At 42.0% G+C, this 19848-nt stretch overlaps 1 protein-coding gene across 2 annotated transcripts in view; it reads left to right on the plus strand.

Moving 5' to 3' along the window:
* The window catches only part of LOC124615846 (ribonuclease H2 subunit A), a 55519-nt gene that overhangs the window by 6195 nt on the left and 29476 nt on the right, over window positions 1-19848 (plus strand). For both annotated transcript variants that reach the window (XM_047144011.1, XM_047144002.1), the window contains exon 2: window positions 16355-16553. In XM_047144011.1, the coding sequence (XP_046999967.1) occupies window positions 16355-16553 (199 nt within the window). The remainder of the gene's footprint in view (window positions 1-16354; window positions 16554-19848) is intronic.

Below are 19848 nucleotides of genomic sequence, written 5' to 3' on the forward strand. Positions count from 1 at the left end.
GTCAGATGCTTAAATATTTCTCGTCTGACTACAAGCGACATCTCTTTGTGATCTTCAGTCAGATCTGGTGCAATGGTATCTTTACATCGCAATGGCAGGAGAGCACCATCATTCTGGTGCTCAAACCCGTTAAAAACCCACTTGATGTGGATAGCTATCGGCCCATCAGCCTCACCAATGTTCTTTGTAAGCTGCTAAAACTTAAGATGTGTTGATGGTTGGGTTGGGTCCTGGAGTCACATGGCCTACTGGCTCCATGTCAGGGTGGCTTCCACCTGGATGGCTCTACCACTGATAATCTTGTGTTCCTCGAGTCTGCCATCCAAACAGCCTTTTCCAACACCTGATCGCTGTTTTTTTTTTATTTTTTTTTTTTTTTTATTTACAAAAACCGTATGACATGACCTGGCGACATCATATCCTTGCCACATTATACGAATGGGGTCTCCAAGGCCCACTCCAGATTTTTATCCAGTATTTCCTGAGGCTTCATACTTTCTGTGTCCAAGTTGGTGCCTTCCATGGTTCCCCCCATATCCTGGAGAATGGGGTCATGCAGGCTCTGTATTGAGTCTCTCTCTATTTTTAGTGGCCATTAATGGTCTAGCAGCAGCCGTCCGTCTCACCTTCTCTGTATGCAGACAACTTCTGCATTTCGTACTGCTCCACCAGGACTGGTGTTAATGAGCAGTGCCTACAGGGAGCCGTCCACAAGGCACAGTCATGGATTCTAGCCCTTGGTTTCCAGTTTTCGGCCACAGAGTCGTGTGTTATGCACCTCTGTCAGCGTCGTACCATTGATCCGAAACCTGAACTTTATTCTAATTACAATCCACTCACTGTAGTGGAGACACATTGATTCTTAGGACTGGTTTTCGACGCCTGATTGACTTGGCTTCCTCACCTTTGTCAGCTTAAGCGGAAGTGCTGGCAGCACCTCAATACCCTCTGCTTCCTGAGCAACACCAACTGAGGTTCAGATCTCTCTATGCTGCTGCAGCTCTACAGAGCCCTTGTTCAATCCCACCTGGCATATAGGAGTCTGGTTTGTGGTTCGGCGGCACCCTCAGCGTTGCATTTACTTGACCCAGTGCACCACTGTGGCATTCGCCTAGCGACAGGAGCTTTTAGGACGAGTGCGGTGACCAGCATCCTTGTGGAAGTCGGAGTGTCTCCATTGCAGGTTAGGTGTGCACAGTTGCTGGCCAGTTACGTAGCACACATTCGTAGCTCTCCTGAGCATCCGAATCACCGTCTCCATTTCCTACCCACGGCGGCTCATCTCCCGCATCGGCAGCCTAGGTCAGGGCTTCTAATTGCAGTTCGTGTCCGATCCCTTCTTTCTGAACTGGAGCCCTTGCCTTTACCACCTATACACCTCCACGGTGTACATCTAGGCCACAGCTTCACCTGGACCTTTCACATAGCCCTAAGGAGTAGGTTAACCTCACAGCTCTCCACTGCCACTTCCTCTTGATTCTTGACAAGTACCCAGACCACAAAGTGGTTTACATCGATGTCTCGATGGCTGATGCTCATGTCAGCTTCTGGTATGTCCATGGAGGACATATTGAACAGCATTCCTTGCCTGATGGCTGCAGTATTTTCACTGCCAAGCTGGTGGCTATATCTCGTGCACTTGAGCACATCCGTTCATGCCCTGGGGAGATGTTTCTTCTGTGTGCTGACTCCTTGAGCAGCTTACAAGCTCTTGAGTAGTGCTATCCTCATCATCCTTTGATAGCGACCATCCAGGAGTCCATGCATGCCCTGTAACAGTCCGGTCGTTCAGTATCTTCTTCTTCCATGTTTTGAGGAGCCACAACTGTCATCCTCTTCTGCTTGTAGTAAACATCTAAATAAGTAGCTCCAAGTCAGATCCAATTAGACCATGCTTCTCTCTATTCATTGCCAGCTGTTTCTAGGGCTGTACCTTGGAAAACAGTGTAGTTGCAAACAGGTGGGGGTCACAATGCCATATACCCAGCGACAAAAATCGAGCAGGTGCAGCCTCAGTTGTAGGCAACAGCTGCACCTTGGACAATGCAGCTCAAGTAAAGTAATCAGAGCATTAAAAAAATAGACTCACCCAGCCACAAAATAAAAACTGTTTGGAACATAGTAAAAAGTGAGACTGGAAAATCAAAAGAAGAAAATGAAACAATTTTTTTTAAAGGTAGAGAATTAAATGATCAAAGTTAACAGTAAAATTGCAGAAACCTTTAATAACTCGCTTTTCTATAAGTAGTAGGCAATTTATGTTTGAACACTTTAACAGACGGCCTACAGTCCTAAGAAAAGCCTTTCAAAACAAGTTTGATAAAATTCAGCTTCATCCAGCATCTCCAAAAGGAGTTTTTGGTGTTCTCGCTCCTGAAAATAAATGTTAAGATGGTTATGATGAAATCTCTAACAAGATAATGAAATGTTGTGCAGCTGAGCTTAGTAATGTACTGACTTGCATAATGAATGTCTTTAATGCAGTACTTACCCAGAGAGACACAAAGGCCATTGTCAAGTCACTTAACAAAAAAAGAAAAAAAAGAGACAAAGCATTAGTAAAGAATTACTGACCCACGTAATTACTGCCAGAATTTTCAAAAATTTAATGTACTGTAGACCTTTGCTTGTTTACTACAGGGAAACATACAGTTGGATTTCAAAAAGAACAGGCTGTATTTACCGTGACAGATGATGTACCAGAATCAGTAAATCAGAAATTGTTACCACTGGGAATATTTTCAGACTTGACTAAGGCTTTTGGTTGTGTGAATAATGATCCCAATGCAAAAGTTAAAATATTAGACTCAGCAGGTTCCTGGTTCTTATGTTATTGGGATGACAGAAAGCAGCACATATGAGTTTGATGTCGATCACGTAACAAGAGACATTCAGAATTTGAAGCAATCGGACACGGTATACCACAGTGTTAGATTTTGAGTCTTCTGGTATTTTCTTGTATGTGTAAATGATCTTCCACTTGCAGTTTCAGAAGATGCAAATCTTTTATATTTTTATTCTAAAACATCAACAGATGGTTCAAGGCAAATTGATTATCATTGAATTTTGACAAGACACAGTAGGCCCTACCTAAAGTTCAGTATTTTTCACAGAAACCCACAAACTATAAAAATAAGCTTCTCAAACAGTGAAATATAAGAAGTAGAAAGTGTAAGGTTATTGGGATTACAAATAGATAATGCCTCCATTGCAAAACCCTCTGAATTAATGAAGTGCCGTGGCTTGGGTACATTTGCAGTAAGTGTGATTACTGCTATAGATGATTCAGAAATGAAGACTATTTCATTCTGCATATTTCCTTTCATTAATGAGTTGCGGAATCATTATCTGGGTAAATTCAAGTTACAGGAATATTATTTTCAGAATACAGAAGTGTTTTACAAGTATTATATCCAGTGTTAAATCAAGAATATCCTGCAGAGACCTCTTTAAAACAAACATATATTTTGACAAGTACTTCACAAAACATGTATTTATTAATGCCCTTTATCATTACGAATATGTCTCTTTTTCACAAAACAAATAGTGTAAAGCATGGGTACAACACTAGGACAAAAAGAACCTCTATGAAGGCGTCAAAGGGTTTAACATTAGTACAAAAAGGAGTCCGATACATAGGTGTGGACAACTCTTTCTTCTCCATTGAAGAAAATCTTCACAAAACACTTTAACTATAATATTTTAAGTTATATATGATTAGAATTAGCCCTGTAATACAGGAATGTTATGACATCTCATTACTTTTTACTTAAGTGTGCATCTTTGATATCTTTCCACATCCCAGAGACCACTCTCCTTGGAATATGACTAACATAATGTAAGAGCCATACTCTGAGCAGGGGTGTCTTCCGTATGCCATGTCTAAGAAGAAAGTAAATGTCAGTCACATTCCTCTGATGAGAATGGTGGTAACACTAAACAATTCATACACAATTAAAGGTATCTCTCACCACACATTGTGGCTGTCAAAATTAAATTTGGAAGTGAAAGATCTAGGGTCTTCTATTTGTATGCCCAGTAATTCCCAAGATAATGAGCAGTGCACAGGAACAATAGGGGATATGGTGTTTTATTCCAGATGGACATACCAGCTTCGTGACTGGCTTGTAGGTGCCCCAGCTTTGCCTTGTGGAGGGCATGGAGGGGTGTGATTAAGAGTCTTATTGGAGTACTTGAAATCAGTCTACTAGAGTCGCTGCAAGTGATTTTAGGTGCATTACAACAAGGGATCTTGCCTCACATTGGTCCAATACGGACTATCTGGAGAATATCCAGACGTTTACCAGTAAAGGGATTTGCAATAAAGTCCATTCAAAGCACTGATGGCGATATGTGATTAGTACTGCCCTTCTCCCTTGATATCTTGATTGTGGTGACAATGATTTGTAGTGAGACCATGGTCTAGCTTAGTTTGGTTGTGAGTTGGTAATGCCAGTAAATGTGAATTCAAAATAAAATTTGTTGCAACAGTCAGATACCTAAGCTTCCTCAATGTTAACACTTTATTTGTTATAAAAATGTAAATTCAGGATACTGTGTTAGATAACAAATTTCTGATTGTTTTTTCGTATTGTCTTCATGTATTGCAAAATAAACTACGAAAAATTCAAGATGGGAGGGGGAAGAACTATGTAATTCTTACGAACACTGGCAGCTAGGAAACTGGCTGAGTGATCTGGACAAGTCTGACCTAAGAGTCAATGGGTCTGCAAAATCTTTCCAAACATTCAGGAAAGGTTAAAGCTGCACCACCTCTCATTTGTGCACATCTTTATAGTAATATGGTTTAGCTATGGGTCTTAAAATTATCTCGTGCACTTCAGTGCATACAGGGCTGGAAAGTAGTCCGATGCGCACTGGGTGTATGCTGATGGTACCTTGGATTATACTTAGTGCAAACTGGAAAAATTCATCTGGATTATATTTCTCAGGTGAAGATTTTGAAGCATGAGTTTCACAGTTCAGTGAAGATGCAACAATGCCAAAAAGGAAACCTGGGGTGCATAAACCAACAACAATAACATAAGAAACAGCAAAAGGAACAAAACTTGCATGTTCTGATCACAGCTGCCCCAACAGAATGTGAAAAATTTAGTTTACGACATGTTTGGGAAAAGAACCTTCTGAAGATCAGACACAGCAGGGTACCTTACCACTTACAATATCTTCAAGGAGAGTTTCATTTCGCTTATTTCAGGAAGTTGTCAAAGTTACAAATTGGGAACATTGTTTCTTAAGTTATTTCAGTAAACAATTTTTTGAAAAAGCTGCAGTCTGTACTGACATTTCCTCAGTGTGCACATCTACTGTATGCAAGTGCAGTCTATTAATGGAAGGAACTGATGTGTGTGATCAGCAGATGAAGCCAAATTGTACACACACAAAAACTATGAAGTGGACACTGATGTTAAATTTACATCTTCTGTACATGGCATGTTTAGGAATCTTTGTAAAGCAAATAAAGTTCTGTTACAACCCACTAAGCTCAGTGGTTGTAGTATGTTAGAACAACCGAGAGGTATGGTTTGGGAGAGAGGGATGACTCATGCCAAAGCATGCACAGATACACAGGCAAGTGTCACTGACATTATTACATGAATTACCCTCTGTCGTGCACAACATGGTGGCTTGTCGATGGATGTATGTACACATTTTAATGTTTGGAGTAAGTTTGTTGTTGATTTTTAAATGAAAATTGTTTCAAATCTTTTATATATTCCACTTCCTTTAAAAGTATCTATGGAACAAACATTAATGTATCTTATTTTGCAAACATCTGTTGCCTTTTTCATTTTTGACATTCTACTTCCTTGGGGATCTGATCACTGTGGATCTATGATGTTTGGTACAAAATGTGTATCTATCTATTCAGTCATAGCATGTGTTCACCTGCTGATTGGACGTGGCTCTTACTGTCCACATCTTTTCAGAATCTAGGGTCAACGAGGAGCAGTAGAGAATGCAGAGGGATTGGTTCCCCAGATTTCATAGTAAATTCCCTGTCCAATATACATCAGATGACACAAGAATATATATAAATATCATAACATCACATTACAATAGTTTCACCTTTGTTTACATCACCCACATTACCATGGCCATCTCCTGGGGCCATTGTTATGGTCTGCTGAGGTGTCAACAGCCACAGTTGGTGTAGCAGATAGCATCTGATTGTTCACCTTAATGGTAAACAGTGGATTGCAGTGTAGTATATTTAATATTTTATTTCAGTTTTGAAACTAGCTACCAAATTAGAACTGACAGGCAGACTGGGCTTGAAATCAGAACCTTTGCCCAGGAAAACACTGTACCAACGGAGCTATCCAAGCAAGACTAAGAAGTTGCTCTCACAGCTTTACCTACATCTACATCTACATCTACATTGATACTCCGCAAGCCACCCAACGGTGTGTGGCGGAGGGCACTTTACGTGCCACTGTCATTACCTCCCTTTCCTGTTCCAGTCGCGTATGGTTCGCGGGAAGAACGACTGTCTGAAAGCCTCCGTGCGTGCTCTAATCTCTCTAATTTTACATTCGTGATCTCCTCGGGAAGTATAAGTAGGGGGAAGCAATATATTCGATACCTCATCCAGAAACGCACCCTCTCGAAACCTGGCGAGCAAGCTACACCGCGATGCAGAGCGCCTCTCTTGCAGAGTCTGCCACTTGAGTTTATTAAACATCTCCGTAACGCTATCACGGTTACCAAATAACCCAGTGACGAAACGCGCCGCTCTTCTTTGGATCTTCTCTATCTCCTCCGTCAACCCGACCTGGTACGGATCCCACACTGATGAGCAATACTCAAGTATAGGTCGAACGAGTGTTTTGTAAGCCACCTCCTTTGTTGATGGACTACATTTTCTAAGCACTCTCCCAATGAATCTCAACCTGGTACCCGCCTTACCAACAATTAGTTTTATATGATCATTCCACTTCAAATCGTTCCGTACGCATACTCCCAGATATTTTACAGAAGTAACTGCTACCAGTGTTTGTTCCGCTATCATATAATCATACAATAAAGGATCCTTCTTTCTATGTATTCGCAATACATTACATTTGTCTATGTTAAGGGTCAGTTGCCACTCCCTGCACTAAGTGCCTATCCGCTGCAGATCTTCCTGTATTTCGCTACAATTTTCTAATGCAGCAACCTCTCTGTATACTACAGCATCATCCGCGAAAAGTCGCATGGAACTTCCGACACTATCTACTAAGTCATTTATATATATTGTGAAAAGCAATGGTCCCATAACACTCCCCTGTGGCACGCCAGAGGTTACTTTAACGTCTGTAGACGTCTCTCCATTGATAACAACATGCTGTGTTCTGTTTGCTAAAAACTCTTCAATCCAGCCACACAGCTGGTCTGATATTCCGTAGGCTCTTACTTTGTTTATCAGGTGACAGTGCGGAACTGTATCGAACGCCTTCCGGAAGTCAAGAAAAATAGCATCTACCTGGGAGCCTGTATCTAATATTTTCTGGGTCTCATGAACAAATAAGGCGAGTTGGGTCTCACACGATCGCTGTTTCCGGAATCCATGTTGATTCCTACATAGTAGATTCTGGGTTTCCAGAAATGACATGATACGCGAGCAAAAAACATGTTCTAAAATTCTACAAGAGATCGACGTAAGAGATATAGGTCTATAGTTTTGCGCATCTGCTCGACGACCCTTCTTGAAGACTGGGACTATCTGTGCTCTTTTCCAACCTCTGCCATTACCTCTCATATTTTCCAAACTTTACAACTAATCTACCAGAACTTCTGTGAAATTTATAAAGTAAGAGGGGCACTGATGAAAGTTTAGCTGTGAAGGCAGATCATGTGTTGTGCCTGGAGAGCTTGCTCAGTAGAGCATGTTGTTGTTGTTGTTGTTGTTGTTGTTGTTGTTGTTGTGGTCTTCAGTCCTGAGACTGGTTTGATGCAGCTCTCCATGCTGCTCTATCCTGTGCAAGCTGCTTCATCTCCCAGTACCTACTGCAACCTACATCCATCTGAATCTGCTTAGTGTATTCATCTCTTGGTCTCCCCCTACGATTTTTACCCTCCACACTGTCCTCCAATACTAAATTGGTGATCCCTTGATGCCTCAGAACATGTCCTACCAACCGATCCCTTCCTCTGGTCAAGTTGTGCCACAAACTTCTCTTCTCCCCCATCCTATTCAATACTTCCTCATTAGTTATGTGATCTACCCATCTAATCTTCAGCATTCTTCTGTAGCACCACATTTCGAAAGCTTCTATTCTCTTCTTGTCCAAACTATTTACCGTCCATGTTTCACTTCCATACATGGCTACACTCCATACAAATACTTTCAGAAATGACTTCCTGACACTTAAATCTATACTCGATGTCAACAAATTTCTCTTCTTCAGAAACACTTTCCTTGCCATTGCCAGTCTACATTTTATATCCTCTCTACTTCGACCATCATCAGTTATTTTGCTCCCCAAATAGCGTAACACCTTTACTACTTTAAGTACTTGGGGGCTGTGTTTGGGTAGTGAAGTGATATTTCCAGTTGAGGTTCCGGGTGAATGAGAGGAGATCTTTAACCAGGGCAGCGTGGTTGAATTTAGGTGTGGGGCTAAAGGTTAAGCCTTTTGATAGAACAGATGTGTCTGGAGGAGAGAGGGATCTGGATGAGAGGTTTAGGACTGAATTGGGACTGGTGATATGTGGCATTTGACTGTGGTTATAGTTGAGATTTGGTCTGTGTGGGGTATGTGCTGGGATAGGGAGATTGAGTAGGGTGGCTAGGCTAGGTTTGTTGGCTATGAGGGGGGGTTTGTTGAAGGTTCTGTTGTGGTTGGTGTTTGTGAGGGATAGGGAGAGGGACCCCACTTCTTAGGTGTTGCACTAGCACTGTGGATAGTTTTTTCAGGTGGTGTGTGGCATGGAACTCAAGTTCGCAGCTGGCTTCTTGGATGATGTTCCTCAGTGTGTTCTCCAAGCAAGGGTTTGAGAGGTGGAGGACTTTGAAGAGAGATAGGAGCTGTTGGGAGTGGTGGTTACTTGAAGTAGTGTAGAGATTCAGGACAAGTTGGGTAAGGGCTAAGGATTGAAGGTTCTGGAAGTCCAGGAGAGACTGGTGGAAGGAGGAATTGCACCCGGAGATGGGAACTTTTAAGGTAAGCCCTTTAGGGGTAATTCCAAAGGTTAAGCAGGACTGGAGGAAAAGTTTGTGGGATTGCAGTTTGGCTACGGTGAATGCATGTTTCCGGAATGAATGTAAATAATGTGGTATAGGATTAGGGTACATAGTGGGTAACTGGTGGGTAGGGAAATTAAATAACTAAAGTTGAAATAGTAATCATAAGAAGGAGTAAAACACGGAGGGAAGGACGAGAAGGAAAGAAATTGTGTTGGTAATGTTCAATACCAAAGGAAGACCACTAAATAAGAAAAATACGGAAAAAGTTGACCAGACCAAGCAAGTATGTCCAGATCAGGGGAAAAAGAACACACGTAGCTCAAAAACAGAGATAGCGAGTGGCGAAAAAAGATCGCGCGTGCCGCAAAAAAGATCGCGGGTGGGGCAGAAATGTCCCAAAAAAATTTTCTTGTGGCAGAGAAAGATAGTCAATGGCACAAAAATATCGCCAGCAACAAGAAATCGACGGAAATGGATGATACTGGTAGGTGTGGAAGAGATTGTTGGCAGTGATTGTTGGCTGGGAAACAGCCAATAACGAACGTTAAAACTATGGAATGTTGAATAACTAAATCAATAAATAAAAAAGAGAAGAGGACTATAAACGGAACAAGATAATAGGAGGAAGATGAAACTAGCACAGTTGGTGACGAAAATATTTATTTATGTATATATAAAACACTGAAGAAGAGAAAATGTTAAGATGACAGACGTAAGTGATAGCTAACAAAAGGGACAAAACAATGAAGGATGTGGACCATATAGGTGATCTAAATGATTAATGGAAAATCTCATATAAGATGTGAAACAAATACTAACAAAGAGATAGAGGGGCTGGCCAGTACTTACCTCAGCTCAGTACAGCCGATAGATACACATAAAACAGAACTGAAAATTTACATTCCTAGCTTTCGGAACTTTGTTCCTTCATCAGGGAGGAGAGAGGGGAAAAAAGGGAAGAAGGGAAAGTGGATTCAGTTACTCACAACCCAGGTTATGAAGCAACAGGGAAAGGTAAACAGGAAGGGTAGCAAGGATGGAGGCATGGTTGTCAGAGGGAAGCCAAAGATATTCTACTGGAAGTACTGTGCCAGCTTCAAACCAAAGAGGATGCATACAGAAGTAAAGAGGTATGTAGTATAAAGATAAACACAACTATGTAGGATGAAAAGATGCGTGAATGGCTAAAGAGGAAAGGGAAAGAGGAGAAGACTGAAGAGTGAATGGGAGTGAGGTTGTTTAACGTAGGTTCAGTCCAGGGGGATGGCGGGATGAAAGGATGTGTTGGAGTGCAAGTTCCCATCTCCGCAGTTCAGAGGGACTGGTGTTGGGTGGGAGAAGCCAAATGGCACATACAGTGTAGCAGGTTCCTAGGTCCCTAGAATTATGCTGGAGGGCATGCTCCGCTACTGGGTATTGGGCATCTCCTAGGCGGACAGTTCGTCTGTGTCCGTTCATGCGCTCAGCCAGTTTGGTTGTTGTCATGCCGATGTAAAAGGCTGTGCAGTGCAGGCATGTCAGTTGATAAATGACATGTGTAGTTTCACACGTAGCCCTGCCTTGAATTGTGTATGTTTTACCAGTAGCGGGGCTGGAGTAGGTGGTTGTGGGGGGATGCATGGGGCAGGTTTTGCAGCGGGGTTGGTTACAGGGGTAGGAACCGCTGGGTAGAGAAGGTAGTCTGGGAATATTGTTGGGTTTAACAAGGATGTTACGGAGGTTAGGGGGGCGACGAAAGGCAACTCTGGGTGGTGTGGGGAGAATTTTGTCAAGGGATGATCTCATTTCAGGGGTTGACTTGAGAAAGTCATATCCCTGGCGGAGTAATTTGTTGATGTTTTCGAGGCCAGGATAATATTGGGTGACAAGGGGGATGCTTCTGTGTGGTCTGGGGGTAGGAACATTGTTGTTGGACGGGGAGGAATGTATTGCTCGGGAAATCTGTTTGTGGACAAGGTCTGCAGGATAGTTGCGGGAGAGGAAAGCACTGGTCAGGTTATTGGTGTAGTTGTTGAGGGATTCGTCACTGGAGCAGATACGTTTGCCACGAATACCTAGGCTGTAGGGAAGGGAGTGTTTGATATGGAAAGGATGGCAGCTATCAAAGTGAAGGTACTGTTGTTTGTTTGTGGGTTTGATATGGACAGAGGTGTGGATGTGAGCTTCAACAAGATGAAGGTCAACATCCAGGAAGGTGGCTTGGGTTTTGGAGAAGGACCAGGTGAAATTCAGATTCGAAAAGGAGTTGAGGTTATGGAGGAAATTAAGGAGTGTTTCTTCACCATGAGTCCAGACCACAAAGATGTCATCTATAAACCTATACCAGGCCAGGGGAAGCAGCTGTTGGGTCTTCAGGAAAGCCTCCTCCATGCGGCCCATGAAGAGGTTGGCATAGGAGGGAGCCATCCTGGTTCCCATGGCCGTTCCCCTGATTTGTTTGTAGGTCTGGCCTTCAAAAGTGAAGTAATTATGGGTGAGGATGAAGTTGGTAAGTGTGATAAGGAACGAGGTTTTTGGAAGATCTTCGGGTGGGCGTTGGGAGAGGTAGTGCTCAAGGGCAGAGAGACCATGGGTATGTGGGATGTTTGTGTAAAGGGATGTAGCATCTATGGTGACAAGAAAGGTTTCAGGTGGGAGAGGAGTGGGAATGGATTTGAGGCGTTCTAGGAAGTGGTTTGCGTCTTTGATGTAGGATGGGAGTCTGCGGGTGATAGGTTGTAGGTGCTGGTCTACCAGAGCTGAGATACGTTCGGTTGGGGATTTGAAGCCTGCTACAATGGGACAGCCAGGATGGTTCTCTTTGTGGATTTTGGGTAATAGGTAGAAGGTAGGGGTACGTGGCTCAGGTGGAGTGAGTAAGTCTATGGAAGCCGTTGTGAGGCCTTGTGAGGGACCTTGGATTTTTAGGATTTTTTGCAGCTCAGTCTGGATGGAGGGAATGGGATCCTGGGTTGTAGGTTGAGGTGTCAGAGAGTTGACGCTGTCCTTCTGCCACATACTCCACACGGTCAAGTACAACAGTTGTGGAGCCTTTATCCGCCGGGAGGATGACAATAGAGCGGTCTATTTTCAGCTCCTTAATGGCACGGGATTCAGCTGGGGTGATGTTGGGGGTTGTCGGGATGTTCTTCAAGAAGGACTGGGAGGCAACACTGGATGTGAGGAATTCCTGAAATGTCTGCAAGGGATGGTTTTGGGGGAGGGGAGGAGGATCCCTTTGAGAAGGCAGTCGGAACTGTTCTAGACAGGGTTCAACACTACGCTGCCCTGGTTAAAGATCTCCTCTCATTCACCCAGAACCTCAACTGGAAATATCACTTCACTACCCAAACACAGCCCCCAAGTACTAGACCCAGTGTTGAACCCTGTCTAGAACAGTTCTTACTACTTTAAGTGTCTCATTTCCTAATCTAATACCCTCAACATCACCCGACTTAATTCGACTACATTCCATTATCCTCGTTTCGCTTTTGTTGATGTTCATCTTATATCCTCCCTTCAAGGCACCATCCATTCTGTTCAACTGCTCTTCCAAGTCCTTTGCTGTCTCTGACAGAATTACAATGTCATCGGCGAACCTTAAAGTTTTTATTTCTTCTCCATGGATTTTAATACCTACTCCGAATTTTTCTTTTGTTTCCTTTACTGCTTGCTCAATATACAGATTGAATAACATCGGTGAGAGGCTACAACCCTGTCTTACTCCCTTCCCAACCGCTGCTTCCCTTTCATGCCCCTCGACTCTTATAACTGCCATCTGGTTTCTGTACAAACTGTAAATAGCCTTTCGCTCCCTGTATTTTATCCCTGCAACCTTTAGAATTTGAAAGAGAGTATTCCAGTCAACATTGTCAAAAGCTTTCTCTAAGTCTACAAATGCTAGAAACGTAGGTTTGCCTTTCCTTAATCTTTCTTCTAAGATAAGTCGTAAGGTCAGTATTGCCTCACGTTTTCCAGTATTTCTACGGAATCCAAACTGATCTTCCCCGAGATCGGCTTCTACTAATTTTTCCATTCGTCTGTAAAGAATTCGTGTTAGTATTTTGCAGCTGTGGCTTATTAAACTGATTGTTCGGTAATTTTCACATCTGTCAACACCTGCTTTCTTTGGGACTGGAATTATTATATTCTTCTTGAAGTCTGAGGGTATTTCACCTGTTTCATACATCTTGCTCACCAGATGGTAGAGTTTTGTCAGGACTGGCTCTCCCAAGGCCGTCAGTAGTTCCAATGGAATGTTGTCTACTCCGGGGGCCTTGTTTTGACTCAGATCTTTCAGTGCTCTGTCAAACTCTTCACGCAGTATCGTATCTCCCATTTCATCTTCATCTACATCCACTTCCATTTCAATAATATTGTCCTCAAGTACATCGCCCTTGTATAGACCCTACATATACTCCTTCCATCTTTCTGCTTTCCCTTCTTTGCTTAGAACTGGGTTTCCATCTGAGCTCTTGATGTTCATACAAGTGGTTCTCTTATCTCCAAAGGTCTCTTTAATTTTCCTGTAGGCAGTATCTATCTTACCGCTAGTGAGATAAGCCCCTACATCCTTACATTTGTCCTCTAGCCAACCCTGCTTAGCCATTTTGCACCTGTCGATCTCATTTTTGAGACGTTTGTATTCCTTTTTGCCTGCTTCATTTACTGCATTTTTATATTTTCTCCTTTCATCAATTAAATTCAATATTTCTTCTGTTACCCAAGGATTTCTACTAGCCCTCGTCTTTTTATCTACTTGATCCTCTGCTGCCTTCACTACGTCATCCCTCAAAGCTACCCATTCCTCTTCTACTGTATTTCTTTCCCCCATTCTTGTCAATTGTTCCCTTATGCTCTCCCTGAAACTCTGTACAACCTCTGGTTCTTTCAGTTTATCCAGTTCCCAATCTCCTTAAATTCCCACCTTTTTGCAGTTTCTTCAGTTTTAATCTACAGTTCATAACCAATAGACTGTGGTCAGTCCACATCTGCCCCTGGAAATGTCTTACAATTTAAAACCTGGTTCCTAAATCTCTGTCTTACCATTATATAATCTATCTGATACCTTTTAGTATCTCCAGGGTTCTTCCATGTATACAACCTTCTATCATGATTCTTAAACCAAGTGTTAGCTATGATTAAGTTGTGCTCTGTGCAAAATTCTACCAGGCGGCTTCCTCTTTCATTTCTTAGCCCCAATCCATGTTCACCTACTACGTTTCCTTCTCTCCCTTTTCCTACACTCGAATTCCAGTCACCCATGACTATTAAATTTTCGTCTTCCTTCACTATCTGAATAATTTCTTTTATTTCATCATACATTTCTTCAATTTCTTCGTCATCTGCAGAGCTAGTTGGCGTATAAACTTGTACTACTGTAGTAGGTGTGGGCTTCGTATCTATCTTGGCCACAATAATGCGTTCACTATGCTGTTTGTAGTAGCTTACCCGCATTCCTATTTTCCTATTCAATATTATACCTACTCCTGCATTACCCCTATTTGACTTTGTGTTTATAACCCTGTAGTCACCTGACCAGAAGTCTTGTTCCTCCTGCCACCGAACTTCACTAATTCCCGCTATATCTAACTTTAACCTATCCATTTCCCTTTTTAAATTTTCTAACCTACCTGCCCGATTAAGGGATCTGACATTCCATGCTCCAATCCGTAGAACGTGTTTTCTTTCTCCTGATAACGACATCCTCTTGAGTAGTCCCCGCCCGGAGATCCGAATGTGGGACTATTTTACCTCCGGAATATTTTACCCAAGAGGACGCCATCATCATTTAATCATACAGTAAAGCTGCATGCCCTCGGCAAAAATTACGGCCGTAGTTTCCCCTTGCTTTCAGCCGTTCGCAGTACCAGCACAGCAAGGCCGTTTTGGTTATTGTTACAAGGCCAGATCAGTCAATCATCCAGACTGTTGCCCTTGCAACTACTGAAAAGGCTGCTGCCCCTCTTCAGGAACCACACGTTTGTCTGGCCTCTCAACAGATACCCCTCCGTTGTGGTTGTACCTACGGTACGGCTATCTGTATCGTTGAGGCACGCAAGCCTCCCCACCAACGGCAAGGTCCATGGTTCATGGGGGGTCAGTAGAGCATATGCTCACAAAAGGCAATGATTTTGGGCAGCCTTCCAGCACACAGTTCTAATCTACTAGAAAACTTCAAATCAGCTCGCACTCCAACGCAAGTTGAATATTCATTATGGCTTTGTCTATTTAGAACTTCTAGTTTGCTGTAGAAATCACATGGAAATTCCTCCAATTTGGTGAATATATTGGTATATAGACCTAGATCATATGAATAATAGACATAGTTACAGCTGCTGACACTAGAAATGAACCCTTGCTGGTTTGCCAGCAGTCCTGGAGTTTTGTTCAGGACACTCACAGGACCAGTAGACTTGGGGTGAGATCCAACAGCTTATGTTCTACTTTCTTTTCCTTTTCGTAGGTTAGTTGATTTTGTTACCTATTTTGATTTTTAGATTTTGTCATTTCTTGCTATTTCAAGCTTTTGAAGTATTGTAAGTAGTAAAGTGTTTAAAACTATGAAATGGTTTTCATGACGTCAACGTATCAAACATGCTGTGTACAATACGATCTAGTTTGGGCATAAGAGGTAGTGGGTTTAGTAAATGTGGTAATAAGTATATGAAATCTGTTGATTAATAAAGACTTATAACTTTTCCATTATTATTCTGCAACAGACAGTGCCAGTATAGATGTGCAAAGAAAGCTGTGAAGGCTCTTTATCTAAAATCCTTTGTACTTCTTTCTTGCTTTTTAAAGTACTATAAGAATGTGATTTTCAAATCAGACTCTGCTGAAGTGTGGTAGAAACATTTGAAATTATTGAAAAACGTGACGGGTGGCATCATTATTTTAAATAACTGTTGTGTTTAATTATATTGTGAAACCGACAAAAACACAACATTTGACGGAGGAGGTATGGGTTAAGAATGAAACACATTAAACTCAAACCTTAGGTATATTACTGTTTTGTCAAGAATCAGATTGCAATTCTTTCTGTTCCTAGTATAAAGATGTATGATAGTGTTAGCTTTTTACTTGCATAATAATGTTCTGCATACCCACAAACAAGATGTCTTGGTTATGTTGTTATTTCATCTGATACAGCATAACTTCTTGTCTCAAATAACATCATTGCAGGTCCCATGGTATATGGTGTCAGCTATTGCCCAAAGAGCAAACAAGACGTTTTGAATGATCTAGGATGTGCTGACTCCAAAAGTCTTACAGAAGAAAAAAGAGAAGATATTTTTAAAAAAATTTGCAGTGAACGCGATACAATTGGCTGGATCGTTGAAGCTATATCACCAAAAACTATCTGCAATAATATGCTTAAGAGGTAACTTTCCGCTATTCATAGTTCCAACTCCAATGCGCACTGTTATTGATGAATGATTTTGCTGCTCTTGCTGCTGTTCAATTTTTTGTGTATCGTGTGGTAACTCATACAATAAAAAAATTTATACAAGATTGTGTATGGAGACTAACAAGGTGACTTTATGGAATGGCTCTCTCAGATTTTATTAATACTTACATGGTTTGAAGGTCAGTGCCCTCTCACTTTTACTATTATGAATCGCCCAGCCATAAGGCATTCTTTATTTGGTAACTGTCTTTGCTCTTGGCAGGGATCAGATGAAGGAGGGGTTTCTCTTACCACATATTAGTCCTGAGAGACCACTCAACTACTCTGATTTATAGGCCAGCACAACACAAATGCTTTTAGTCTCCTTAAATTATTTCTCAGCTCTGGCACCAATATTGCTTCCAGTGCCTTGGTTTTACCACTCCTACTTATGTTTACAGTTAGGCCAAATTTCTGATTGACGTCACTAACTGCATGTGAACTCTTTCTTGGGTAAGAGTCTGATGACCGGGCTGTTTAATCCCTAAACCGGCAACCAACTACATGCGTGCATTTGAAAGATCAGGGAGTGAGAGTGCACAATAACCAGAAAATAACAAATTCAGTCTTAAACAGGATGCATTCAGATGCTTTTTTCTTGGATGAAATTTTATTACTATCTAAACTGGTCTTTTAAGAGCACCAGATTCTCCTGCTCCATGTCACAAGCTTGATATTTAAGATATTATTTCAACGGCAGGAACCTATGAGAATGGGAAAATGTCCTAGGAAGCCAGTGGCATGGAAATAAGCTATTTTTGCCTTCTTAGGAATGGAAAGTAGCCTATAATTTGTCAAGTAGGGAAACCTCCTGTTTAGCTGCTTCCAGCAGAGTTAGGTTGCCAGGGGTGGAGGTTGCCAGTGATGGAGGATGTCACAGACAGAGTGATAATTTTTTGTCTGTAGTGAAAACAATGAATATAGTATTGGAATTCTCGACACTAACCTATGCATTGGTAGATGTGACACAAAGTACACAACTGTACTCTCAAGAGGTGTAGTTAAAATCCACATCCTGTGAACCTTGCCAGGGTGAGGTAGCTTGCATGCTTCAGTGACATAAACAGATGTACCTTAGGTGGAACCACAACAAGGTATCTTCACAGAAGGTAGACAAACAAATTGTTCCTGAAATGGGGCAATAGTATTTTCAGTAGTTCCAGGGGCAACACCATCAATGATTGACTGACGTGCCCTTCTAAAAATTGTCAACATGGCCATGCTGTGCTAGTATTGCAGACAACTGAAAGCATTGGGAAAACTACAGCCATTGTATTTCGCAAGGGTGTGCATCTCTAATGTGTGAATAAATTATGACATAATTTTGGGTAAAATAATTTGGAGGAAAATTAGCTCCTCATTTAGATCTTTGGACAGGTTCTACCCATGAGGACATTGTCAGGGAAAAGAACTGCAATTCGAAGATTCAGAGAATGGAATGGAATGGGATGGAATGGTAGGCTACAAAATTTAAAATGGGAAATGGAGAGGTTGAAGTTGGAAATGGTGGGAATTATTAAAGTTCAGTGACAAGAACAACTGAACTTCCGGCCGGATGAGAACAGGGCTACAAATACAGAATTGGAGAGGGTAATGCAGGAATAGGTCTAATAATGTCTAAGAAAATAGGAATGCAGGTAATGTTGTATAAACAGCATAGTGAACACATTACCATAGTCAAGATAGTGTGGTGTGACATGTTGTTCATTGAGAATAAAATTTTACCCTTCTTCCTCTCAAGTCAAGGTGTCTGCCTGAAAACATTGTTTACATATTATTTAAGGAGAAAACTTCCCACTGTGCACATATTTGTTTGATATCTGTGTGTGTGCGTGCGTGTATGCATGTGCACGCACGCGCATGCAGATGTGAGCGAAGGGTGGGTACAGGACATGTCCAAAGTGCAATGGTGATTGACCATCTCCAGCTGCTTTGGTGGTGGAGAGGAAGAAGCATTGCCGATAATGACAATGATCAGAAACAGCTAAAGAAAGTTTAATATGTTGACAAAAAAATAGCTAATGTAGAGTAATGAAATTTCGGAAATACATTTGTCTTGGTAGCATATTTAACAGATTAACACTGCAAGAGCACGGGTTAATGTAAATGCTAGAGATAAGCCATTGAAAGTGTGAAGCTGGAGTTGTCATCTAATGATGTCCCATATGTGCTCAATTGGAGACACATTTGGTGATTGAGAAGGTCAGGATAACATGTAGACACTGTAGAGCATGTTGGATTACAACAGTGGTATGTGGGCAAATGTTGTCCTTTTGGAAAACTCCCTGTAATGCTGTTCATGAATGGCAGCACAACAGGTCGAATCAGTAGATTGACATACAGATTTGCAGTAAGGGTGCATGGGATAACCATGAGTAAGCTCCTGCTATCATGAAATCGCAACCCACACCTTAACTCCAGGTGTCTAGCATGCAGGCAGGTTGGTTGCAGGCCCTCAGTTAGCCTCATTCTGACACACACAGCTATCACTGGCACTGAGGCAGAATCAGCTTTCATCTGAAAACACAACAGACCTCCACCCTACCCTCCAGTGATCTAACAACACCACTGAAGTCACAACTCGCAGTGGTTTTGAGGTCAGTGGAATGCATGCTGCAGTGCATCTGGCTCTGGCTTGAAGCTGTCCTTGAAGTAACCAATTTGTAACAGTTCATTACCGCTGTGGTGCCAACAGCTGCTCAAATTGCTACTATAGATGCAGTATGGTGCACCAGAGCCGTATGCTGAATACAATGGTCTTCCCTCTCGGTAGTGCCACTTGGCAATTCGGAGCTTGGTCTTCTTACGACTGTACAGTCTCGTGACCTCCACTGCCAGCAATTGTGTACAGTTCCAAGTCCTTCTGCAATATCACAGAAGGAACATCCAGCTTCTTATAGCCCTGTTACATGACCTTATTCAAACTCGGCGAGATGTAGATAATGGCGTCTGTCACACATTAAAGGCATTCTTAACTAACATCAACTCACCACGCCCTCTCTCAAAGATAACTAATGCTTGCAAACCTGATTTGCATTGTCAGATTAGTGCTACTAGTGCCACTCTTATGCAGCTGGCACAGAATTTGAATAGACATCATATTTCAGACGTAGAAACACGCCTATCAACTTTCATTTATGCCTCACAATTCCTTTTTGGTTTTGCAATTGTATTTTTGCTCTCAGTATAGAAACCTCATTGTGTTCTGAGATTCGGTTCTGTTCTGTTG

The sequence above is a fragment of the Schistocerca americana genome, chromosome 1 (assembly GCF_021461395.2).
Source record: "Schistocerca americana isolate TAMUIC-IGC-003095 chromosome 1, iqSchAmer2.1, whole genome shotgun sequence".
Taxonomy (NCBI): Eukaryota; Metazoa; Arthropoda; class Insecta; order Orthoptera; family Acrididae; genus Schistocerca; species Schistocerca americana.